Raw genomic sequence first — 27,625 nt, forward strand, 5'->3', positions numbered from 1 at the left:
ATGTAACCCATATTCAACTCCCAAATCTTATTTCTACAATTATCAGACAACGAAACACAAAAGCGAACTTCCGATTAACTTTATAACATCCTTTCCCTATAGAGCTAACTACCGAACAATAGACCACTTTACATTTGTCGTTTTAACCAACATCAAGAAAGCATTTGATACCTTAGACCTTAGAGGGAGGTGCAAGAATTCATTGGCTGAGGCACAAAAAAGTATGATCACTAGGTGATGTTTAATAAGATATTATATGACGAAGTAAATTATATCTAGCATACGAAAATATCAACCTTTATTTCTATTCTCTGAAACATTTTTAAAAAAATAACCCATATTCAACTCCCAAATCTCATTTTTACAATTGTCTTGGTCGAGCCAACGAAACGCAAAAGCGAACTTCCGATTAACTTTATAACATCCTTTCATAGAGCTTACTACCGAACAATAGACCATTTACATTTACAACTTTCACTATTCGGGATCATATGTCGTTGTTGGTTTTTCACACAGGATTAAGATCTACCAACCCCTGTGACGCTGGTTCGAGTCCATTTTTCGGATTCTCTGATTGTTTGAAGCAGTCAACCTGTCCACCAAAATCCGTGCCGTGATTTCTATGAACCTCGCAGGCCTCCTGTCGATGATGAAGTAACGCTGGTCCCCATGAAGGTGATGGTCGTAGTAGCGCTCTGAACCGCTGGAAATCAAACCCAAACAAACGCAAAACTGAAAACTCGTATCCAAAAAATCCACATTATAAAAGATAAAGAAAAATACAATGTAGCTCTCGATCAAGGAATCAGTCTAGCACATTCCTTATAACTACAGTGGAACGTAAGAAGATGTCGTTTCGTTTGGGGTTTTGATTTCTTACTATATTCAAACAGTATACTCTTCTTACACGGGTAATCCCCTTCAAGATTATAGATATAAATAGATATAGAAAACCTACCACATCCTAACACTTACCTTAAATCTAACCCTAAGTTAACCCCAGTGGCGGCACTAGAGGGTGGGCAAGGGGGAAAAACTTCCAAGTCACAAAGCAGTATCTGCTATGTCATTTACATGTAGATACTACATCTGTACTTCGGGAATAAAATGATAAAAACCTCCCAAGTCACAAGGCAGTATCGGCTGTGTCAATTTCTTGTAGATACTACATCTGTACTTCAGTCATAAAATGATAAAAACCTTCCAAGTTACCAGGCAGTATCTATTATGGCATTTACTTGTAGAAACTACATCTGTACTTCGGGAATAGAATGATAAAAAACTCCCAACTCATAAAGCAGTATCTGCTATGTCATTTACATGTAGATACTACATCTGTACTTCGGGAGTATAACGATAAAAGCATCTCAAGTTACAAGGCTGTATTTGATTGTTATTTGTTTGTAGACACTGCAATGTTACTTAGGAGGGTGTACTTACTTCCTTATATGTGCCTGGCGTTATCCAAATGAGGTATATCCAATCCGCCGGTATAACTAGGAGTGAACTAAGCATTATCATCCAACCAATAGCTATAGCCCAATCTGGGAACGGAGTATCGTTGTACTGAGGTTCCTTCCAACTGACGAAATTAAAGGCCAGTATTACCTGTATAAAATGATTAAAGGATTCGGTTATAAGGATAGGACAAATATTTTATATGAAAAAGAAGAGAACAATAATATGTATATATGAACAGGTCGCTGGCAATGGGGAGATAACACTGAAATGGGCATTGCTCGGGCCCATACTCTTTGGGGCCAAAGAGTATGCACACTCCTGCACAATGAGGGTCCCATTTCAAACTAATTGCCTTTTGATGACTACTTCTGTTCTTTTTGAGTATTTTGTTTTAAAAATAAACAATTTTGCTCATGGTAAAAAAAATTGGTTTTATCATTTTATTTTGATTTCTCTGCTCGTGGCTACTCTCTTTGGCAATATCTCAGTTTACTACAGAGTCCAAGATTTTCAGTACTGTTGTACACCATAGGTAAAGATTGTTAGTGTCTTGTCCTCGTAATTATACTTGTCCGATGTATTAAAAATTTACATTTCTGTTGTGTCATCTATTATGTTCCAATAATGTCGAAACTAAATTTTTGCTAAGGCACTAAACTTAGCAAAAATCTTTGGCTCGATCTTTGGATCGACCGTCGATGCTGCCTCGATGCTTGTTGTTGATTAACTATCAACTATTAAGTAGAGTTATTGGTCAATATCATAACATGCAAAGATTCATATGTTATCACAATTAGTACTAGTCAACTAGTTAAGGAGGGATGAAGTGAAGTAATAACCCATCTAGCAAAACTGTTTAACCAAATTATCACAAAAAAATCCCACAATCTTTGAAAGGAGCAAAAATCATTCTTGTTCACATAGAAGGGAGACAAAGCAGGCATCAAGAATTACAGACCCGTTAGTCTTCTCTCACATCTGGACAATATTTTCACAAAAATTCTTCAACGTAGACTAAAGAAAGAAATGGATGAACTTCAATCAAGAGAGCACGGGGGACTTAGAGAAGGCTTCTCAACCATGGACCACCTACTTGCAATAAACCAACTCATTGAAAAATCAAACGAATATCAACTTGACCTACGTATGTATTGGATTCATTGATTGCGAGAAAGCATTTGATTCCATAGAACATCATAATCTCTTCCAAGCACTGAGAGAAATAGGTATAAATGAAGGGTATGATTGTATTCTGGAGGATATACACAGATGCAACAATTTTGAATCCATCTGGATAGTGACGTTTCTGACATTGTTGAGATATCCAGAGGAGTTTACTGTAGATACATTGTCACCAACGATATTCACAACAGCTATGGAGGCTATCTTCAAAAAAACTACCTTTGTATGAAAGAGGGATCAATGTTGATGGAGAAAAATTAACAGACCTCCGATTTGCAGATGACGTTGCCCTTACTACCTTAACAGTGAAGGACATGAAACACAACTTAATGACTTGAATAAAGAAAGGAAGAAGGTGGGAGTGAAAATGCACAAAGGAAAAAATAAATATATGACAAATTTGGCAACAGATGAAAAGATCATCATTGAACACCAATTGAGGAGCATAAATATCTGGGCCAAATACTGAGGTTAAAGGATTGTTCGAAGGAAGAATTATTGAGAAGGATAAAAGCAGGATGGAGCTGCTTTGGAAGACATAAAGAAATCTTTTGCAACAAAAATATACCTCAGAAGGACAGTATATAATCAATGTGTCCTTCCAACAATGATGTATGGCTCTGAAACATGGTCATTAACTAAATATTCAGAAACTAAACTATAATCTGCCCAAAGAGCAATTGAACGGCAAATGTTAAACATCTCACTGCGAAACAAAGTAAGGTGCTCGACCATCAGACAGCTGACCGGTGTTGCAGACTTTTGAAGAAAATCAAACATTCAAAATGGAGATGGGCTGGACATGTTGCCAGAAGAAATGATAACAGATGGACAAAGAGATTGTTGGAATGCCAACCAAGAATGGGAAAAAGAAGAAGAGGTAGACAGAAGAGGAGGTGGAGAGATGATATAACATCATATATTGGCACAACATAGGCGAGAGTAGCAGTAGATACAGTATGTCCACATAGAAGTACAAAGTAAATAGACCTCGGAAACTGGAGGTATGAGAATAATTATAAAAGTGTGTAGGGCCCTAAATACTTCTTTGGCGCGCCAACTGCTGCGCAATTTGTGCTTGCCGAGCGCACCACGCTCTTTACGCGTCGCGTGTTTTTAAACACGCAGTGCGTGTGACGCAAAGCATCGAACCCCGATGCCACATATTTGGTTTGTACTTCTAAGTGGACAGACTGTAGAAAGGTCTGGAATGATCACGAAGACAGATAGAATAATAATAAATAATAAGGATTGACCAAGCATCGATAATTGATCGAAAGATCGAACTAATTTGGTTCTATATGTTAAATACCACTAATAGGCCTGGGCGATACATTGAAATACGACGAGTAACTATTTGTTTTCATGGCATTCGAAAATACTGCATTAAAATCGCTGAAATTAATCAAGTTATATAGCCAAAAAGTACTTTTTAGAGTTTGATGCTTCAAAATGGTACATTTTCTCTCATTATGTAACATTTTTGTTGTAATAGTACCACAATTCATACGCACGGCTTCGGTTTTTAGTAAATATTCGCCCTATCATATTGTAACTTTCAGCTTCGAAGGCGCACTGTCATTTTAAGGTGTTTACGGTTCAGTGCGTTAAAACAAGAAAAGTCTCAGGTCAACCTATGTTGAATTTTGGATCATTTGGCATCTAAATCATATAGTTTCACCTGATATTAGTGGCATTGAACTGTGAGAATTCTGAATATGAGAAAATTCCACCCGAAATTAGGCATTTTCCCCATTGAAACCCGTGTAATACATAATTAGTGGTATTTAACCTATAGAAACACTGAATTCTATGGATCGGATATTCGTCATGGAGACTTTTCTAGCTATTTTGTGCTTACATTTCTCAATATTTAACTGTATTTGCCCTGGCAAGAAAACGTGCATCTTCTTCGACTACTAAGGTATGTTTTTAGCGCCCGTTGGGGGAGGGGGGGGGGGGACTTGTGGCATTAGTATTGAGTTTACGGCTGGTTTCTGTGATTTCAGGACTTCTAAATTCAACAACCTTCGCTTGCCTGCGTATACATATAGAAAGCTTAATGATGATGAAAAATCAATGTTGATGATCATATAGACATGCCACTTTGTTAATTAGACCCACATGCACATTTTGTTGGTGATTTTCTTGCCTTAAATATAGTACATCGGCCTATACGTGTAAATACAGTATAGGCCTAGGCTAGGCATTTTGCTTAAGCTTTAAGGCGCATGTAAGGCCTATAGTCACGTGTAAAATAAAACCTAGTCTTTGTGTACACGTAATTGTCTATGGCCTCTACAGCATCCTGTATGGCTTCACTTTATCCTAACTCAACTTGATCTATAACTCTATTTTAAACCCATATATAATCCTCGGGCCTAGCCGTATCTATATCCCTATCCACGAGCCTAGCCCTATAAAAACCCTATTCCTAATGCGAACCTGACCCTATTCAACAATTCTAACACTAATCAGCAAGCCTAAATCGGAACACTAACCCTAAATCAATCTTAACCTGATCTGATCGTGCTAGGACAGGCTACAGATACGAATCTCCAGAGTCCAGATGTAGTCCTAGGTTGAAGCAAAAAACAGCGAAACAGTCATCATACAGGGTGTCCGAAAATCATTGATATTTTACTCGTCATGCTGTTTTCCAGAAATGTCCTTGTTAAAACATGTATTGCAAATGTCAATGTTTACATTCATGGCATTTTACCCGAGATTGGAGCACTTTTGTGCTTATATAGCTTCACCTTTGTTGCCCTAGCAACATGTTGAACTCTGACCTTATTGGATATATTGCTTTAATTATTATTCAATCATTTATTTCATTTATTATTGTAAGAATGTTGTCATTAAAACTATTTTAAATTATTAATAAAAATACGCGGTAATCATGTTTTTTATTCTAGTAAAACATTTGAAACAATACTGTGTACACAAAAAAAAAAACATTTTCACGATAGGCCAGAGTCTAACGTATCCCAAAACTGCAATAACTGTTCCACAATGTATTGCAAATTTTAACTTCCATGAAACTTTTACATTTTATCTTTCTATTTTTACAAAATTGTGTGTAATTTTATTAAGCTATTTTTGTGTAAGACATACCAGCATTAGTCCTGGTGTTATAACACACCAAGTGAGAGGCCAAAAACGAAATCTTTTAGAATCAACTATTCTGTCTCCTATCATAGCTCTGATGTCATTGATGAATCTTCTTGGCCCGTAAAACCAGCAAAGACCAGCACACTCAGCTAAGGCAAATACAAACCTGTGGAAGTTGACGCTATACTGATCTATGAGGGCCATCCAGTAGCCACCAGCCTATAACGTACGTGGTAAAACATTATAAAGTCTGCACAAAAAGTAACTCAGCTGTTAGGCCGTGTAAAATTAATATTTTGGTTCTCGTCCCCTCCCTCCTCAATTTCTGGGATTTGTCAGATTTTTTTTGATTTTTAGAATTTTTCGATTTTTTAGACTTTGGAATGATTTATGAAATCTTCATACATATAAATAAGTTTATTAGAGAACAAGCATCACTTCCAAGTCTTTTTGTGGTACTCTAGGGGTTTATCCCTCAGAATCTCACATTTGAAAAAAAAAAAAGAAAAAAGGGCCTCATCGTTTCCTCGAGCGCTGTTGGAGAAGATCGAAAACTACTGACAATGCTAATTTAAAATTGAAAAAAAAAAAAAAAACCTCCCTCCCTCATCAATTCATGAAAATCCTCTGGACGAGAACCAAAACATTAATTTTATACGGCCTTATAAATACGCTTATAGATTCAGAACTTATAATTGTTTTCACAATATTTCAACATAGAGAGAAGGATGATTTATTTACACGCATTTTGATACCCCATTCGTCAAATGTCGTTAAGTATTAACAACACAGTAGCGCTTTTACAGAAAAATACCCGAAAGTTGCAGTTTACAGCGATCAATGGTTATAATGCCAGGACTGTAAACACGTAAAGCCCGCCATTATCTTCGCGCTTACTTCAAATCAATACAAATAACTGCAACTTTTTAAATTGGGGTTATTTTTCTTTCAAAACACTGCTGTATCGTCAATATTGAACAAAATTGGACAACTGGGGTATCGCGTAAATTCGCGTAAATAAATCATCCTTCTTTTTATGTTAAAATATTATGAAAACAATTCAAGTTCTGAATCTATAGGCGTATTTATAACAGCTGAGTTACTTTTTGTGCAGACTTTAGATGCTTTCAGGTTATAATGATTGTAATTCTTAAGAAATATTTTTAACATAATTATGACAGACACATCACAACAACCTATTGACGATCTACACCATTTAACAGTATACAGGTTGCACAAAAATTTCATAAGTCTTTCGACACAAACACGCCCCACCCAACTCATACACATAATGCACCTACCCTAAATATTGGCACACACCCCGACAAACCTCTTTCATAAACACTCCACACATACACATCTCACCGCCGCCCACCCACACACAAAAATTAAAATGTTAGCTTTCACTGCCACTCCGTCGATCATGACTGAAGTCGGTCGGCTTTATGTGTTGTGAACCCGTACGCGTTCGACTAATATTTCGATCGTATGTATTTTGCTCAGTCCTTTTATTAAAACTCTCAGATCTGGTCACAAATGCAGCACATAAAGCCTTGATTTTATCAGGGTAAAGGCCCTATTAGTTTATTAAAGTTCATTACAAAATCACATTTTTTTAAACCAATTTAGGGCGTCATCCTTTGTAAATATTACAATATTGTTCTAATGCTAGTATTACTTTTATCACTTATAGCAATACCATTGTCCTTACAGTGAGTCTATCGTATAGATATAATCTGTAAGCGAAATTGTCAAAGAAAACATAAAGAAAACATATTGGTCCAATACCACACACTTACCCGTGTGACACAGGTGAAACCAAGAATGCACAGGATCCCACAGAATGACGCTGTTATGTACTGTTTATATTTCCGAAGACGCGGAAACATATCAGTAACAGCTGTTATTATGATTTCCATACCGACAAACTATGACAGGAAAAAAGTGTTATATCTTTTTGATAAACCTTCAGCCAAATAATATTTTATTTTAACACTTTGCATGCAATTGTATTTCTCGTAGTATATAATAATAGTATGCTTTTTTAGGATCGATGATAAGTGTGAAACTCCGACTAGTTCATAGGTTCATCCATCCCCTTTGTTATGCAATACGCATATGGTATTGTGGGAAGGACTTTCGGTACAAATCGACATCCGGTAGAGAAACCCAAAAGGTGCGCATTGATGCATTATACGCTGTAGTAATGATGTAACAGGATTAATTACCAAAGCGATAGGGGAAAACAATATTTGAATATATATTGCCCTGCACTAGACATACGCTGTAATTCTGCATCGCACCATTGGTTAACAAAGAATATCCACGAAGTCCTAGATCGTAATTCTATGGAAATTTCACATTATGCTGAGTCAATGTTCGTTTGATTCACATCGTATGCTCAGTGTCTTCGAAAAGAGCGGTATTGTATTCATTCTATGATACACATATACACAGATATGACATGTGATGAGTCTATAACAGTGCAGGGCAATATATTCAAAAATTGTTTTCACATATCGCTATGGTAATTAATCCTTAATCCTATCACATCTCTACTTCTACATTGAATTCTGAATGACTGCATTAGCGGGATTAATACTGATCGAATTTTGCAACCAGCTTTTTATTTACCTACCTGGCTATCAAGACCCAGGATTATTACCATGAAGAAGAAACATATCGACCAGAAGAAGCCACCAGGCATGCGTGCAACAGCTTCAGGGTATGCGATGAAAGCTAGGCCAAATCCTATTAGTATTCAAATTAAAAAGAAAGAAAGAAAATAGAAATGGTCAAGACACGACTCAATGATGGATATTTTAATATATTATACGACAGGATGTTTGCTTAATTTTTCAGATCAATTTTCATAAGCTGAAAAGTGATGCATACAATTTGGAGGTTTTACAGAACCGGGTCCGTCACGCCTTCATTTTTTAATCAGATGAATAATATCAACGGAGAATGATGCATGACTTGGTTCGATATTCAATGTAATGCACTCGTTTTCCACACATCATGATTTTGCGCCCGCTACATTAAATTTGCGGGTCCGTCACATGTCTCTCTGGGAAACCAGAACTACACAAAAAAGGCTAGGCGTTGACTCTAAAAATGCAATGCCTTGTCAATGTATTCACACTCCGTGACATTCTTGCTGGATCTCGGAACACGTTCCTTAGTTATGCTAAATTGTATCCCTATTTTCTGTGCACAAGCTCCTTCCTTTACAGGTGAATGAACATGAAAAGAGTGTTCCGCACGAGTATAGTGTGCGAAGTAAATATCACATTAGTTGAGTCAATAAATATATTGAGTGTATTGTTGATAGTTATTGCTTACATTTATATTGATAACCCGCAGGACATGTTGAATCACAAAATCCACTTTGCCACGCTGCTCTCCACTGTTAAAACGGCGACGACATGATCATTCGTGTTACATGAAAAGCCTTTGAAAAACTCAGAAGAGAATTTGACAATTTGGAGAATGACTAATACTTCGCACGCATTATGTCTCACCTTGAGAAACCACGTTCTCTACCTCTTTACCACTAGATTCTGCCATAAATCCAATGATAGAAAAGATGACAAAGCCAGCGAATATACTCGTTATACTGTTCAAGGCTGCAATTAACAACGTGTCTCTGTAATTCGAAAAATTTAAATCATGATTATATTTCGAGAGTCCAAGGTGATCTCGAATGGAACCAAAACTGTTATTTCCCGGTGCTAATTATGAACATCTTTTGCGGCATAATTTGTTTTTTATCACCTCAAAGATGGAAATATACAACACCATATTTTCAGCCAACCTGTTCTCCAAACTAAACTGCCGAATTAAAGTCAAGATTAAGATATCTTAAAAGTGATAGCGCCCTCTGTTGTTATGAATTAAATGTGTATAGATTTTAAAAAACCGTATTGTACACGAAACAACGTATAGCAGCTGATGCAAATAGCCATAGTAGCTGAAAGCGCCAACCTAACCGAAGAGAAGCAGAAGGTATGGGGAAGGTTTTTGAGCTATATGTCGTAAAAAAACAAAACAATAGCGCTCAAAGACAATATTGTTCAAGGTTGACCCGCAGGGCTACAAAGAAACAATAACCGACAAGCTTTAACTAAAAATTACCCCCCCCCCTAGAGGGCAGGGCTTGAGAACGAGGGAAATGAAGGGGTAAAAAATGGGGCCCAGGATCAACCAAAAAATCAAGGCCGCAGGCCCTGTAGGGCTGAGCCCGTGGACTCCCATTCTTGAGTTCTATCCTAATGGAGTTTCAATTATATTAAAGGCCCCGTAGAGCAAGAAAGCAATGCGTAACCTTAAGGGTGACGGGCTGCTCCTATCGGAATTGGTATTTTAACTTGACCTCAATGTTAAACCTTGCGTAACCTTAATGTACGACCTTGTAGAGTAATACAATCAGTTAAATATATTCCGTGGTGTCAAAACGTTTAATATACACAAATTGCCGTATATAATCAGTTTAAGACCATATACGACAGTTTAGTTTGGAGACCAAGTTGTTTGAACATAGATGTTTCGACACTTAAACTCACCGATAGCAGTTATAATGGAATTTGTTATAAGATGCCATGGTACTTTGTCCGCCGCAAGCCACACCGAGAGAATAGAAAATTTGCACAGCGGCATCTAACCACACCTAATAAAATGCAATTTGTTATAAAGCACAAAATAATTGAGAACCGAATTAAAAAGACTAGCTTGTATCTGACGTACGGGCAAAGGTGCGATGTGATTGACGTTGACCTAGGCAGTACGTCATACGCAAACTAGTCTTTTTAATTCTGTCTTCAATTATAACAGCATTACAAAACTATTTTGCGAAATTTTGCGATATTTTTGCTGTACTTAGTTTACTGTACTTATTGTAAAAAAAGAAAAACGGGGGGGGGCAAACGAATTAGTACCTTTTTTAGTTTAAAAGTAGCCGGCGGTACAAGTTTGGTAACCCGCCTCTCGCATATCTGTTTTATTATTATGGTATACCATATCAGCTGTGTTGATAACAGCATTACAAAACTATTTTACGAATTATATGGAAATAATTATTATCCATTAGTTTGCATTAGGCTGACTTATTGTAAAAAATTAGGAATATATCGATTCGATGTGGTATACCACACAGCTGTTGATAACAGCATTACAAAACTATTTTACAAATTATACGGAAATAGTATCCATTAGTTTGCATTAGGCTGACTTAGGAATTATTATATTTATTTTTAGTTTAAAAGTAGCTGGCGGTACAAGATTGGTTAGCCGACGCCTTCGAATGAAGATACCTGCATTGACTGTGAGTTGCTTCATTTGAAATCTACACCCTGTGTGGGAAATTAAGGTCATGTCTTCCATACAGGGTGTATGGATTTCAAATAGTAGCCCGATAGTTGACTACCCACGCTCTCTTCAGAAGTCAATTATTATCGTTTCACCGCATATCATAACGCCATATAAAGACACGCTGTCTTTTGCCCCAATATTTCGTTTAAGATTTCTTTTGACATTTGACGGAAAAGTTGGTGTAATATCGTAAGTAAGTTGAATAATGGGTCTTTCGCAATGATGTTTCCTGGTAAAATATGCTCCCAAAGGTTTGTCATTTTCAAGCTGAAATGTTTAAATATGATGTCAAACTTGAACAAATGCGCTTGCAACGAATATTTGCAATTTTTAAAGCTAAACTGGTTAAATGGTTAAAATAGGGAATTTGCACAATTTCAATGCGCGATTCGAGGCGTCTTCATATGGTATAGATCAGGGAACCGCAACTGGGGACGCACGCGCTACTTTGCGGCGCAGTGCCGCATTCCGAACGGCGCACGGCGGCTAGTAAGGAAAAAAAGACGTTTTTATACATGGATCAATCAGGAAATTATGTCCAAATTAGAGCTAAAAAGGCCAAAATCCAAAAGCTTCCAGGGCGTTGCCCATGACCCTACCAGCTGAGGCCCTAAGCCAATGTTACATATTAGTCGACCCCCTGCTCTCATTGATATAATGGCGATTTTGAATTCTCTACATTTTAAAAGGAGCTCTTTTAGGATTTTAGCTAAGGACCCCTGATATAGAGCTCAACTCTGTCAGAATACCAAATGAAAAGTGTTCTGTAAAATGAATTTTGTAAACTAACACACTGACATGTCAACTAACCTGCGCTTTCAAAACATGGTGCCATCTTGGTACAACGAAGAATTTGATTCCTTCTAAGGCACCTGGAAGCGTAAGTCCTCGGATGAGAAGAATTACTAGAATGACATATGGGAAGGTTGCTGTGAAGTATACCACCTGCAAACACACATACAAGCATTAAGCTATCAACACACAGACCAACATTAAGGTATTTAACAAAATTTTACATTAAAAAAAAAAGAAATTTCAAATCTATCAAGTAGAGATCTCCGAGCTCCGAAGGGGGAGTGCATTAGACGCATCAACGTCAGCGCAAGCGCAAGCGCAAGATATTCCTAAGAGTAACAGTAACTTTGACAATCTAATAACATTGGGCTATTAGAATAGTTATAACAATTTTTTGGTTATGTTTTTAAAAAATAGATTGCAAATCTCTTTGACCTCCCAAGTGCGAAAGAAGCAAATAATAAATATAAAAGATTTTTGTTGTTGTTCCAAAAGGAGCTAAATCCAATGGCAATTAACCATTTTAAAACTTTTAGAGACTTTTTAGGGGACAAAATGATGTTGTAAATAGTTAGAAAATAAGCTGGAGTTTGTACTTTTTGACTTTGTTACGAGCAAAGGAGGAAAAGAAAAGAGTACACGAATACCTCACTTATTCTAACCTCCATGGATAGACCAGGTTTAATGTTAGACCTGGTCTAACTTGTTTTGTGCATACGGACCTTTTGGATGTCAAATGGCGTTCTGGTTCTGGTTAGTTTCTCTGCAAACGCCTCTGTAGGCTATTACGCAAAGGGACGAAGGTCACAGCAGCAGCTAGTCATAATGTGAGTCCCTAATAAGCGTAGCTATGCTCATGTCTTTCAGATGACCTTTGAATATGTTAAGTGAGGGCGCTTCTTTGGTGCAATCAGGTAGAAGATTCCATTCTGGAGTTGTTCTTGGTATAAGGGAATATTTGTATTTGTCCTTCTTGGTGGTGGATTTAATAAGGGTGAAAGGAGACTTGTTTCTCCGTGTTCGTCGAGATGAGGGGCTCTGCTTTAAATGGTCAAAGTTGACAGCTGTCAGCTGATGAAGGGATTTGTACATGAACGTGAGTCTAAAAAAACGTACCTGATTTCTAATAATATTAGAGCCCTTAATGTCACTACTGTTACAAACGCATTGTAATTAATACATTATAATATTAGTCTATCACAACATTGTGAATGATATAGAAAATCGCTAACTAACCTTTCCTATGGAATGTATTCCTCTAATCAAACAAATATACACCACTATCCATGCCAATATCAGACATAATGCAAGCTGCCATACTAATCCACCTGTCTCGTCCATGGAATCAGATTCCTGCAACACTTGAAACCTGAAATGGAAAAATAAACAACAAAGTTTAACACTTTGTTGCTACTACCTTTTCGGATTTTGCGTAGGGCTAGGATGATGTAACAAAAATTTAAATTTTCTTCTAACGCAGCTCAACTCGCAAGTTATATTATGTTGTAATTATTGTTGCTGTTGTTCTTTTTCTTATCTTATTCAGCATCTTCTACTAACTTCTTCATTGTCTTTTTCATATCGTCTTCACATTCCTTTAATATCTAACTTCTCCATCTTCATCATCTTTTTCTTTTTTATTGTTCTTTTTTTTTTTTCTTCTTTATCGATAAGCTTCTCTTTTGGCTTAAGCTCGTTGGTGCTAATTATTATGCTACTGTATGTTGGGCATCTTTTCCTGCTTCTGACATTCCAAAAGCTGCCGAGAGAGATTTATTTGCAAGATGGGACTAAAATGATTTACCTCCAGTATTCCTCGCTGGGTGTCATTCTGTCTGCACTAAATGGATCCTTATAAAGTGACAAGTTGTATCCATCAAAAGTATCCGTATTATTTATGCTGTTTGCATCGTAAGATACATTATACATGTCAAGTTGGTCTTCGGTAAGATCTTGCAATTGTACACAGGAGTTATTCGTTGTAATGATTCCCCCGATTGCTAAACAGGCTTTAGGAAGCTCGGAGCACATGGCTGTGTTAAAGCTGTGATTACATCCAATCCATGGTAACACACTGGTAAACGACGCGAATAAGTAATAGAAGGCGTACATGATAACCACATTATAACTTGTACTTATATATGTTCCTGTGATCATTTGACCAAAGCTCATACCTGTCAAAGATAACGAAATGAAGAAATTGTTTGGCGTGTACTTACAGCTTAACATAAAAGGAGTATTTCGTGATCCTAGCTTCCTCTTTTTTAACATTTTCAGTAGATATCCACGAAAAAAGCTTATTCCCGAAATTTCAGTTGATTCCGATTTTGCGTTTGCGAGTATGTATGATTATGTGTATTACACTACTCCATAGACAATGTGTTCTAATTTCGTTCTGGTATACCAGAAGGAAATCCAAATTTCATGATATCTATGCTAAGCGAATTAATCTGCAAGAAAATGTTTGTACATAAACTTTGTAGCCAGAGTTTTCCAGTGTTATAAAAATCTCAAAAGTGGGGGGATGATGCTGTGGATCACGAAATGCCCTTTTAATCTAGGGTGATTAGAACAAGTTCAATAGGGGGAAAGAAGCCATCTTCATTTTAGAATCAAGTTGAAATTTTAAGTGTTTCAAACTATAGACGAATTCTATATATGCGTGAAAATATAGATTAATTGCAGGCCTTGCTGTCTAGATTTTAAAAGGCGAGTGGTTAATCACTCGCTAGCATAATTCTAGGCGAGTGGTCGAATTTTCACAAATATCACTTTTTCGGGTATAATCAAGTAGAGCTTCAGTCTTAAAACGGCATTTATATAGTTATGTTAAAATAGGCGGGAAGCGCGCTTAAATGTTTGACTTTCTACGCACAGAATCGATTAAACGTTGAAGTGGCTGATCTGCAGCGAGTGATATTTCGTGTCTTTGGCAATATTGCGGAGACTGTTAAATGACTCACCATTTTATATACCGGTATGCGTACTGGTTATAAAATTTTATTAGAGAGATTGCGATTTCCAAACGCCATGATCGTACGCCCGTCGATCTATTCAAAACAACTCTTCTGTATCGAAGGGAGGACTACGCGCGTTCAAAATTAACGTGAGACTTCGTTAAAAATGCACCAAATATGTCATCTCTCAATATGTTAAAGACAATCAAGGATAATAAACATACGAATGAAAGTCTAATTATTATAATCCTTTTTGTTTAAACAAATCAATATAATAAAGCTACAGCGATGTGATAAAAATGGACTTCATTTTACACAATATTCATATACGCAGAGATCGTCCATTGAAATGTGTGTGATACTTGCCGTATAAAAATGACATTGAAATTTCACATTGACATCAACGTCGTATGAAAGGCACAGGTGGCGTTGCAATATGCTGGTTTTTACAGTATGTCGAGGTTCTTACAACGCGCCGCAAAAAAATCTTATTTTCTAAAATAAATCATGATATATAAATACATAATCTACCAAAATATATGTTTTTGCTAACTATAATATTTGGGAATTACAAAAATACAATTAAATTTAAGCAGCATGTTAACCTTGGTTTTTAATCAAAATCAAAATCATGCTGTATTGAATTCGAAAGATGGCTCGGTAACCATTAAATTTTCAATCACAATGCCCTCTATTGACCTGTTCTCCTTCGTGACGAATGAGCACAATCCAGTTTGGAGCTGAAACTAGCAATATACCGGGGATTTGCCATTTGGTCTAATACCATTTGGTCTAATATCCGTTTTGTCTACATCCATTTCGTCTAAACCCATTAGGTCCATATCCACTACGTCCAATAATCATTTGGTCCAATAATCATTTGGTCCTATAACCATTTGGTCCGATAACCATTTAGTCTAATAACCATTAAGTCTAAACCCATTTAGTCTAACAACCATTTAGTCTAATACCATTTGGTCTATAACCAATAGGTCTAATAGCCATTTGGTCTAATGCCCATTTGGTCTACAAACCATTTTAGTCTTACAAGCATTTATATTTTTGATAAATAGACGAAATTGTATTAGACTAACTGGTTATTAGACCATACGAGTATACCGCCGTTGTCAACGTCGTATAAACACACGGGCCAACGCACGGACCACGCACCACGTATGTAACATCGCAATCTCTCTTTTATATCGTATGCAACTGTATAAATTTTTCTTGAATTTCACAATTAAAAATCTTGTAGTTTCTACTTACAAGTCCTGTTTTCATTAATGTAATATTTCTATATTTCTGATATATGTGTATCGCGGGTTTTTTATTCTTTTGATGATTGATGAATAAACTAAAATTGAATTGAATTAAATGCATTAAATTTGCATTATATCTTTTCTCTCTGGTTCCATTGCTTTCTTTCTCGTAATTCTTTGTCTCAAAATATCTTGCAGGTTTCAGGTTTAGCGTTCTTTTTGTGCTCTTCTTGAGCCCTCGTGTTTCTCTTGAGTCTTGGCTTTGTCTTGTCAAATTCATCTAGCTGCTTGTCCTTGTCCTGTCGGTGTCTTGTCTTATGATTGATCACCTCAAAGAAATTGTTATCCTTTTATATCCTGCTTCCTTGTTTTCTAGTCTTAAGTTTGGTTGTTATTCCTTTGAAATTATTGTAAATATTATACATACTTGTAAAGGGTCCTCAGCTTTGTTGAGCTTAGCTTTGTTATATCACTTTTTGTATTACTCCTGGCTCTATGGTGGAGTTTGTGGCCATCTCTCTTTTACTCAATTAACCATTATTTTATTGTTGTATATGTCAAGGGCTTTCAGAAAAACTTGGGTGATCAATCTCAATATGCCTAACTTTTTCTGTAGAGGGCGCTTTTCAAAATGGCCGCCAAATTTACTACTTTTGAGTATATCTTAGCTCTAGAGGCTCATAGAGATATGATTTTGGTGTCTATGCATATGTTTTCAGGGTCTAGGAATCCGCCGAAACTACTTAGAATATGAATAAATTTTCTAATGAGGGCGCTTTTCAAAATGGCCGCCAAATTGACTAATTTTGACTTTATCTCAGCTCTGGAGGTTCATGGAGACTGGACGTTGGTGTCTAAACATATGTTTTCAGGGTCAAGGAACCCCAAAATACTACTATGTTAGACTTGGACGCAGTAGGGGGTGGACAGCCATCCTGAATTTCAAAATGGCCATCACGAAATTGTCCTTTTTATCTTCAAAAAACTTCAAGGTTGTGAACTTGTGAAATTGACTTGTTATTTGAACAGACATTTTCTTTTTACATTTCAGGTTAAAATCTGAAGTTCTGAAGCTGTTTCATATAACAAGACCAAGTATATAGCATGTGCCAAGAGACATCACAAGATAAACTGGTCAGCACACTTAATCCTTCTTGAATTTCAAAATTCTTCATTTACACATCATGGTCATATTTTTGGGTGGCTTCAATCATGCTTTAATGTCAACTTTCCAGCAAGGATAGTGTAAACAAGCAATTTGCCTTAATTAATGTCAAAGAGATACAACTCTAAAACAGTAACACAGCTATACCATCAGGTTCCCAACTTTTACCCTGAAAATAGTTTTACTAGATAATTGATGATCTGTGTTGAAGTTCTATGCACTATATAACCAATGTTATGAACTCGCCATTTGTATCGCCCTTATTATAATTCAGGTTAAAGTCAAAAGAACCCTAATCAACGATGGAATCCATTCAACTATCAAGTCAAGCAAAGTCAAGTCCTGAAGCTGTTTGCTGCTTGGGATTCCACTAATTATACGATGGGGTACAGTGTATCTAGAGGATGCAAGAAATCTACCTGAAACAACCCCAACAGTTTATAGTCACTTTTCAGATGGACATTCCTTCTCAATTAAGGACAAACCCGGGCGCTTCTCAGCAGTTGGATCAGAAGTTGGAGCAGACCATCAACCTTTCATCACAATGCAGCGATGGTGTCATTGGACATTCCAAGCAGAAACAGTACATCGCTCAATGGGATCTAATCTATCAAGAAATGATGGCTGTGAAAAACCTACACAGATAATTTATTGGTGTCAACGGGAGTACCTCGGAGGCATGGCACCATCATGAGTCATCATCTTCAGTCACTATCAAACAAGAAGGACACGTTCAAGAGATGATGAAGTTCATTGAAAAGAGAGGGTCACCGTTCTCTGCAGAGTTCCCCACAGAGCTCCACAACTTCGTCTCCAAGCAGGTGATGACATCAGAAATCAGAAACGATGTACTAAATGCGTCTGAAAAAGGGAAGAACAAATACCAGGCTTTCCACAGTGAAAGGATAATCAAGAAATCTGTAAAACTGAGAGACACTATTCACATCACAGAGGGAACCTCAAAACAATGGCCTCAATCAACGAAAAACCCAAGAGAACAGTTCAGAAAGCCATCGAAGTGGCTATAGAGATAGAGGTCTTGGCACTGATGATCTTCTGACATATGTACCTTCCCCATTGCTGTTTGGTGGTGACGGTTTAATGACCAAACCAGAAAAGAGCCAACTTGTTCGGGAATTAGAGGAAACCCTCAAGCCTGATGACTATTACTACCGGCATAAAGATGATTCAGCCTTCCTGATTGATGTCATTTCAGCAATCCGCAGAGTGCCTCTATCAGGACTTACAAGTTTCTCTGATCTGCTCTCAAAGTTTGCAGAAACAACCTCTCTGTATCATCACCATGGCAGATGTGATTATATCTTTGACATTTACCATGACGACCCATCGGTGAAAGATACAGAGAGGTTGAGGAGATGCCGTGCAACTCCAGTGGTACTGAGCTCAATTGAGCTATCTACACCAATTCCAAAGGACATGTCAACGTTCTGGCCGTCAAGCCAAAATAAACTGCTGCTGGAAACACAAGTGTATGCATTCTTGCATGATAGGTCCATGTTATATCCAACGATACTGATGTAACAGTTGCCCTGCTGTTTTATGGCTACCTTTCTTCACGAGGGTCTTCAGGAACTGTGGGTAAGAGCAGGGAGAGGCAACACTACCCGTTTTGTACCTCTCCACATTCTGTATGCAAGATTGGGCCCTCAGATATGCACAGTGCTTCCTGCGCTACATAGCCTCACAGGATGTGTCATCACCAGTAAAATAGGCACACAGAAAGCAGCCCTCAAGGCCAACCCTGTGGTTTACTTGCAAGGATTTGGCGCAACAACTCCACTAGGTCCTTCTTCTATCCAGTAGGCAGAACAGTACTTGGTGCAAGTCATAGATGCTGGAAACAAGTCCAGTAATTTTCTGCAACTCAGAGCGCATCAGTTTCACTTCTCAATGTCAGCTTCACACCAGAGTCTGCCACCAACATCTAAAGGTTTGGAACCTCACATGCATCTACAGTGCATTCTTCAATGCATATGCCACCATGCATGTTCTGGATACGCAACTCAACGTCCAAACAGCATATTTAGATCCACTAGACTATGGTTTTCTACATGAGAATGGAAACCTTCTTCCTTCGACATCATGGAGATCATTTGAGCCATGTTGGAGTGTAGTGTGTCATTGCGGCAAATGTGCTCGTGTAACCTGTCCTTGCCGTGCAGCAATGGTAAAATGCAGTGTATTCTGCAAGTGTCAGAAGACAGATATAGCTGTAGAAATCTCCACAACTGACCTGGTGGACAATATATGAACTATTATTCCGGGCTATTATTGAAGATAATCAAGTTTCTTACAAAATGAAATGGTAAATTGGTTCGGTTTTCTTTCAATCACAACCTAAGTTTAACTGCCTAATGCCTAATAATGACAGTTTTGGAGGCTCCTGAGAAACTCTGTCGACCAGCCGAAACTGTCAGGTTAATAGTCATGTGAGCTTAGGTCTGATTGGAATAGTATTATACCATATAAAATGCATTTTAAGCATGGACAAAGTCATGCAGATGTTAAACTTAATGAATAAGATATTCTAAATGCTCCCATCGGACACTATAAGACCTTACAAACAAAAGTATAGCCACCAAAACTATGGCTCTTTGCTTATAAATAACCAAGTTATAAATAACAATGTTAATTCTTGGCGGCCATTTTGAAATTCAAGATGGCTGCCTCAAAGGAGGTGCCAGTGACTAAACAACTGGTCTTATTGGATTCCTTGGTAGTAAAAATTAACATAGGTATAGACACCAAAATCGTGTCTCTACGCACTCCAGAAACTGAGATATTGTCAAAACTAATGATTTTGGCGGCCATTTTGAAACACGCCCTCTATAGAACAAGTTAGGCAAATTCAGGTCAATCACCCAAGTTTTTCTGAAACCCCTTGACTTGTACAACAATAAAATCATGGTTGACTGAGTAAAAGAGAGATGGCCACGAACTCCCCCCATAGAGCCTAGAGTATATTGTATTCACCCATTTTTACTCACCATATCTATGGCTACCAAGGCGCTTTATTACGTTAACACTTTTTTATTGACGTCTTATTTCAGAGGTACGTTGAATTATATTATCTTGTATTTAAATGAAATCATTAAAATAAAACAAAAACTTGTTTAAAACGGTTTCCTTACATCACATCCATGGGCGCCCCACCCAAAAGGATGCAAGAAAAAAGGGGTGAAAAGAACACATGATCAGATACAGTGACAAACGGTGATTTTGACCACAACACTTTTCAACTCCAAGGAAGAGTAACCCCCAGCCAAACGCGCCCCTCGTCCTTCTCTTGGGCGAACGAAAAACGATTCTAAAAAAATAGCTCTTCCTCTCTCAGAAACCTGGATCACTACTCTAATGGCCCGCCTCTGGAAAGAATAGTGATGTAATATAAACTGAGCTCAAAAAGAACCAAAATTACACACAGGATTACCTTAATACTCTACTCAAAACACATGTCAGTAACCAAGCAGTTGTCCAACAGCAAAATGCACTGTCATGGGACAGCTTCCTGGACTTCCTTCACTTTCACAGCCCAACATTTGGCACCCAGGACAAAAAATCTGTGAGAATGCACACAAGATCCTTGCACAGATGATAAAACGGTGCTGCTTTCTGCTTTTCATACACTTTTTTCATGAAACAGGGCTGGACTGTGAATGTGGTCCAGGAAGCTGTCCCATGTCAGTGCATTTTGCTGTTGTGTCAGTTGGATAACTGCTTGGTTACTGAAATGTGTTAAGGGTAGAGTATTGAAGTAAATCTGTGTGTAATTTTGGTTCAATTTGATGGGCAGGATTTCAAGATATGACCTTGTGAAAAATTATAAGTTTCTTTTTGAGCTCAGTTTATATAAATTACACCCCTTTGTGTTTGGCAGCCGTGGCGTGGGTCTGTTATTATTACTCTCGTTATATGAACTAACCTCGGATAAGCGGCATAGCTTTCCAACATGTAACCGCTCCTTCACTACAGTATTGACCATGTGCAATCTCTAGGAAGAAGAGTGGTAAACCTGCTAGAGCCAGCATTACGCCATACGGGATCAAGAATGCACCTACGAATAAACACATTGGCATAAATCTATGTTAGTACTTTAACATTGGTGTGTGCACACCTGACATAATTATTTTTGTTTCGATTACATTTATGGTATTGTCTATTTTTACACGATCCGAACAAGATAATCTACACTTTCAACATTACATTCAGTTGAAAAGTCGACACGTAGAGCGAATATGTCGAAGACTTCGTAGCCAGTTCCTATCAACTTTTATCTGTCTTGTTCCTTGTCATGAATTAACAGTACCTTCATTATCGTATGGAAGTTCAAGGCATCGCGCAAAAGTAATATTCTTGAAAAATAAAAACTTATATTATACTAAAAGCAACAAATGAAAAGCAACAAATGTTTTTGCATTGCTTAATAGCTTTACCTCCTCCATTTCTGTACGCCAGGTATGGAAATCGCCAAACATTGCCAAGACCAACAACGTTGCCCAGAGCTGCCAGTACGAACTCTATTGGACTCGCCCAATTGCCACGGTCCTTATTCTCATCATTTGGTTCCTCAATTTCCTTTGACTTCTATAAATATTTTATTAAGAAAAGTTTTAATGAAAAAGGCAGCAAAGAAAGTTAGTCTGAAGCAGGTTTCGAACCGGTGACCTCTGGTGTGCGAGACTACATTGAGATACGACCCAGGAAGCGACAGTAGAAGAGATTGGTAATTGGAATTGTCGTTCATTATAGGGCTGGATTATAACAAAGAGGGTAGAGCACTGGTCTTGCAAACTAGAGGTCGCCGGTTCGAATCCCGCTTCAGATAAATTTTCTTTTGTTCCCTTTCTTCATTTAATATCATTTCCTGGTCAGTTTCTCTATGTACATTGTTTACTATTTATAAGAAAGGATTTACTTAGTTAAGAAAAAAATCTTTTTCACATCTGTTGGTTTACGAATGATTGACCGATTTATCTTTTCACAAATGTATTATATGGTAATAATTATCTTTTTCCAAATGTATTATATGGTAATAAGTGGCTGCTATGGGTGTTTCAACTTTTGGCCATCGGCTTTTTAGTACATTATTGAGTTTCCACACTCTAAATACATCAGTGAATATCAAAACAATCAGACAATTTGGTATTTTTTACGGACGGTTTTCTCCGTTTTAAAGCAGCAGGAGTGCTGTCAAAAACAGAAATATTTTGTAAAAAACGGAAATTCTATAAAAAACGGAAAATTCTGTAAAAAAAATGAAAATTGCTGACAGCCAGCTGCCACAGTTTTGCTAATTTAGTACAGAGCTGTTAATCAGACAAGAAAACAATTGGAGTTATTTATAAGGGTAGTTTTTTCATTTAAAATGTAAATCCATTTAATTGAATTTTCATAGCTACAGCCTGATGAAAGTACATAGTTCGGTGATGTCAAGTTAATGTTATCTGATAATAGAAGGTTTCATATAAAATTATAGTAATTGAATTGCCTTTATTTGAACATTTTACCTAGCTACAGCTTGATGATAGTACACAGCTGTACAATGCTTTCGTCAAGTTAAACATTATTAATTATAATGTTTGAAAAATGTTAATCACAAATCCATTAATTGAAAGGCGTCATTCCACATTGGTAAAACGGGCCTTTTACAAAAACTTTTAAAAAAGTTTGCAAAGATTTTGCAAAAACGCATATATTGCATAAGATTTCTGTAGATTCTGCAACTTTATTGAAGCAAAAGTTGCATAAGGCATCAGCAAATTGTATATAATTTGTTTTAAATTTGCCTGCTAGTTTTGCATAATTTTGGTATTAATTTTATGAGATTTTCCGGGGCCGCTGAGAATCAAAAACTATAATCATACATCGGTCAATTACAATTCTTACAAACATAATATGAAATGATATTGTGCATTGAACCCTCGTCCTGACAAGGTGGCTGTACCCACCCCGAAAACTTCCCATTTTCACGCAAAAACAAATATGTTAAAGTGGATTTTTGGGGGTATATTTGCGCACAGTTGTTTTCGTTAACGGTTAATTCAATTTTGTTCAAATGTGGCGTATCGTCAGCCTACTACGCTAATTGCTTGAATCATTTTTTGTAATTTTGAGACCTAAGTACAAAATATGGTTCAAGCATACATTTAAACATATTTATTCACAAATCTTTACACAAGAACAAATGATAATGATACAAATGAAAGGGAATAATCCGAAATAATTAGGGTGATTACGTAACTAATGCATGCTTGGACCAAAGTTTGTACTTTGTTCTCAAAATCACAAAAAACTGATTAGTATAAGCGTAGTAGGCTGACGGCATATGTTTCGGATAATCTTGTCCGGAAAGGTATAGAACATATTTTTTATAAAGCATTCGGTTTTAGCGGTAGCAAAATATCACATGGGTGGAATGCGCAAATGCATCGTTTTGGCTCTTAAATATTTTTTAATCGTTCTATGTAATCTAGCTATAAATGTTGTATGTGCTAAATTTCAACGTAATAGGACATTAAGTAAAAAAGGTACGAGCAAGGTTGAAAATGACGCTAAAATTGACGTTTTTTAAAACGTCAATTTCAGCGTCATTTTCATTTCTAATGACTAATTTGCATAATTATTCAGTGTTTCTAAAGTTAAAAGTTTAGAAACACTGAATATGCAAATTAGTCATTAGAAATGCCAATTGAATCGCAAAAAAATGGCTTGGCTATTTGCAATGATAATAAAAAAAATAAATAGAAACACAATTTTCTTTAATAACGAAATTCCCAATTTCTTTCAAATAAAATTTAAACTGAAATTTAAATAAGAAAACCCTAAAATGACTTAATGTGGTACTACACCCTTGATAAATTTGTGACTATTTTTGCATTTTTCTTAAAAAATAATATCACACTGGTAACAAAAGTTATGTATATTATAGGGGCAAGGAATCCAGTTACTACACTAGAATCAAGATAAGCGGTACGTTATTTATGATATGAAAAGTGGTACCGCTAGAATGTAGGCCTACCTCATTTCTTAACATATATCATGAACCACTTGTCTTGAATCACTGAAATTTCAGTGAAGTAATTGGATTCCTTCCTTATAATTTGCATAACTTTTGTTACCAGTGTGTAGTTATTTTTAGAGAAAAATGCAAAATATGTCAGAACATTTATCAGGGGGTGTAGTACTACCTCAAATACACCAATTGCACCATTTAACCATTCTACAATCTCCCCTTAAGTTTCTTCATCCGTCATAATAAAATATTTACACTTAAATTACTCTTACTAAGGCCTAAAAATGTTTGATTGGGGTAATCCGACCGACCCTAGCTTTTTATTTTTTAAATTAGATCACCACAACCCAATCACAGTTATTAATCTGTATACATCATATTTAAATATAGAACATTACCTCAAAACAAACCAATCAGATTAATTGTGTACTACTGTACCATGATTATTGGCACAGTGCCAGCAATTAGTACTGTGTACGATTCTAATATTATGTCCCAGAAATTTCTAAACTTTACTAGATATGATTTTCTTGTTCCCTTTAATCATTAGCATTCCAGAATTTTCCATGTACAAACAGATGGAGACAATATCAAAACAAGTGAAAACTAATGTCTGATGACAAAATGTACACTAAGAAAAAAAAGAATCTTATAATTTTGCACAAGGTCATATCTTAAAACCCTGTCCATCAAAATTAACCAAAATTACATACAGGATTTCCTCAATACTTTACTCTATTCACATGTTAGTAACCAAGCAGTTGCCCGGACCCCCCCCCCCCAGGAAGCTGTTCCATATCAGTGCATTTTGCTATTGTGTCAGTTGGACAACTGCTTGGTTACTGATATGAGTTTAGAGTAGAGTATTGAGGCAATCCTGTGTGTAATTTTGGTTAATTTTGAAGGACAGGATATGACTTTGTGAAAAATTATAAGTATTATTACGGAATATTTTTGGGGCGCATAACAGAGTGAAAATAGATATTGGGAGTTAAATCTTAAGTGTACCACGCGGGGGGTCCGGGCTAGTTCCAGAGAAACAGACAACGACTAAATGCAACAAGCATAATATCCGTTACGCGAATATAAAGTATGCACAAAAAGTAACACAGTTGTAATAAATACGCCTATAGCTTCAGAACTAATAATTGTTTTCACAATATTTCTACATAGAAAGAAGGATGGTTTATTTACGCACATTTTGATACAGTAGTGTTTTTAATGAAAAATACCCGAATTTAAAAGTTGCAGTTTACAGCGATCAATGGTTATTACGAGAGCATTGTGGCACGTAAAACCCTCCATTTATCTTCGCGCTGACTTCAAATCAATACAAATAGCTGCAGCTTTTAAATTCGGGTATTTTTTTAAACACCGCTGTCTTGTTGGGGTATCAAACAAAATTCGCGTAAATAAATCATCCTTCTTTCTATGTTGAAATATTGTGAACACAATTATTAGTTCTGACGCTATAGGCGCATTTATAACAGCTGCGCTACTTTTTGTGCAGACTTTAGATAATAACACGCCGGCATTCTCAGTTTTTGATAAACATCTGGCGTCAATATCAGATAAACCATTTTTTTCTCAGAAAAAAAACCGCGAAGTATTCAATAAAGCTAAGCTTATGTGAGAAAATTAAGTTGATCGAAGTACTATACATTATTGTCTTTACTTCATGTATTCGGGTATAAATTAGGAAGATATTAAAGACTGAAATTTACCTCAGTAGAATTCAAACGCTCCATAGCAGTAACTTGCTATTCCTGAACCGTCCGCTGTTGAAATCACACGCCCGAGCTCTGCTCCAGATACAATGTAAACTGGAAGAAGTTACACACGAGTAATATACATGTACAAGCAACTTTCGTTGGTAAAAGTCGTGAAAAATTCCGGTAGTTCCTTTTGAACAATTATTTATAAACTTCTTCAGCTAAACGAGTCGAATGTCGATGATTTGAATTTTGAGGTCAAAAGAAGTCTACAATTTCATATGTATTTTATAACATTATCTAGCGTACCGTAGTTTTGCTACTAACGATTTTGGCAAACTACGAAGCCTGAACATGAATAATACCTCATTATGGGTCACAGAGCATCTTGAATTTTTTTTTTTTTTTTGGATTAATTGGTTGCTGCGCTATCACGTTATTGATACAATTTGGAATTAACAATTTGTATAAGCAAAATTACAATTATCAGCAAATGTAATCATTTAGCGCCTATATCTGATATAGGCTATGCATGCCTATATCTGATATGATGTCTGGTGCGCCACACTGAATGCTCGTACCGCTACCAATGCGTTCGGTGAATGTTTGATGCCAATGCATCAAGTGAACGATAAATGAAGGAAACGCCAACAAGAGGAAAGCGATCAGAGAACAATTTCAATATAATATAAAACCGGTAACTGTAAAAGACAGCAGACAGAAATGCCACAAAAAGCATTTTATTTTAGAGTGTGTTTCACACGGGAATAACACTTAGTCAATAGAAAAAACTTGTGGACAGCTTCAGGCAGTGGCGTAGCGTCAGTCACCCTATGGGTGGGGGTGGGTGCACATACCATATGCCCGGGACCATATGCCGTATGTGCGCAACACGGACTCTGTATATATATTAGTGCAACATCAGGTTGTTGTACTTAAGGCCTTTGCATAATAACATCGATGCTCTTCTCCATTAATACAGTTGGTAGAACTTCGATCCGGTGTCCGAGGTTCAAATCCCGGAAAGCCAGTGAATATTTGCACTGTCATTTATGCATGTAAGTATATAAAAACCCGGAAAACCCGGAAATCCCATGCCGGCATATTCCCTTGCTTTTTTTTCAAGTTGGGTTGTGTGCCGGTAGGGACTTGTATTTATTTGTTGTCATGTTTAATTGTAACACTTTGGGTTGGTAAACTGTTCATTCTTTCTTATATAAAAACCCCATTTCTCAAAATCAGGTGTACTTGATTTTATTGTATTGCTATATACAGATATTCTGTACCCACATCGTAACATTGAAAGTCAAAATACCTTTTCCGTGTAGAGTTGAAAAAATGAAACAATTGGTAAATAAATCTTGAGTAAAGGCCGTTATGTACGAAGGGGTATCAAAAAGCCTCACCTAGAAGGCATAGCAGCATCTCCAAATTCATATTGTAATTGAAAAGCATGTTGTCTTTTAAGGCTATGTACCGATATTCATATATCTGTCATTTTTTATTTTCAAGTGTGGTCCTTTGAAAGTCTTTTGATTCAGCAAAGATCCAAAAATGGATAAACAAGAAGCTCATGC

The 27,625-nt window shown here is 36.7% G+C and overlaps 1 protein-coding gene across 1 annotated transcript; it reads right to left on the reverse strand.

Moving 5' to 3' along the window:
* On the reverse strand, positions 1–26,297 carry LOC140137378 (sodium- and chloride-dependent neutral and basic amino acid transporter B(0+)-like). The gene is made up of 13 exons (XM_072159014.1): positions 26,061–26,297; positions 21,758–21,908; positions 21,247–21,378; positions 13,727–14,096; positions 13,159–13,291; positions 11,938–12,072; positions 10,323–10,426; positions 9,282–9,406; positions 8,396–8,508; positions 7,557–7,685; positions 5,761–5,976; positions 1,441–1,608; positions 1–703 (listed from the first exon to the last, which is right to left on the reverse strand). The coding sequence occupies exons 1-13, from the start codon at positions 26,082–26,084 to the stop codon at positions 509–511; spliced, it is 1,995 nt and encodes a 664-aa protein (XP_072015115.1). The 5' UTR covers positions 26,085–26,297; the 3' UTR covers positions 1–508.
* Positions 26,298–27,625: the final 1,328 nt, after the last annotated feature.

This window comes from Amphiura filiformis, chromosome 17 (assembly GCF_039555335.1).
Source record: "Amphiura filiformis chromosome 17, Afil_fr2py, whole genome shotgun sequence".
NCBI classification, from domain to species: domain Eukaryota; kingdom Metazoa; phylum Echinodermata; class Ophiuroidea; order Amphilepidida; family Amphiuridae; genus Amphiura; species Amphiura filiformis.

Excerpts from the sequence above, each read along its gene's own strand:
- LOC140137378 (XM_072159014.1), bottom strand. The coding sequence starts at position 26,084 with ATGGAGCGTTTGAATTCTACTGAG. Across the intron at positions 12,073-13,158 it reads GAATACATTCCATAGGAAAG|GTGGTATACTTCACAGCAAC; the intron begins GTTAGTTAGCGA and ends GTGTGTTTGCAG. Across the intron at positions 9,407-10,322 it reads TTCCATTATAACTGCTATCG|AGACACGTTGTTAATTGCAG; the intron begins GTGAGTTTAAGT and ends TTCGAATTACAG.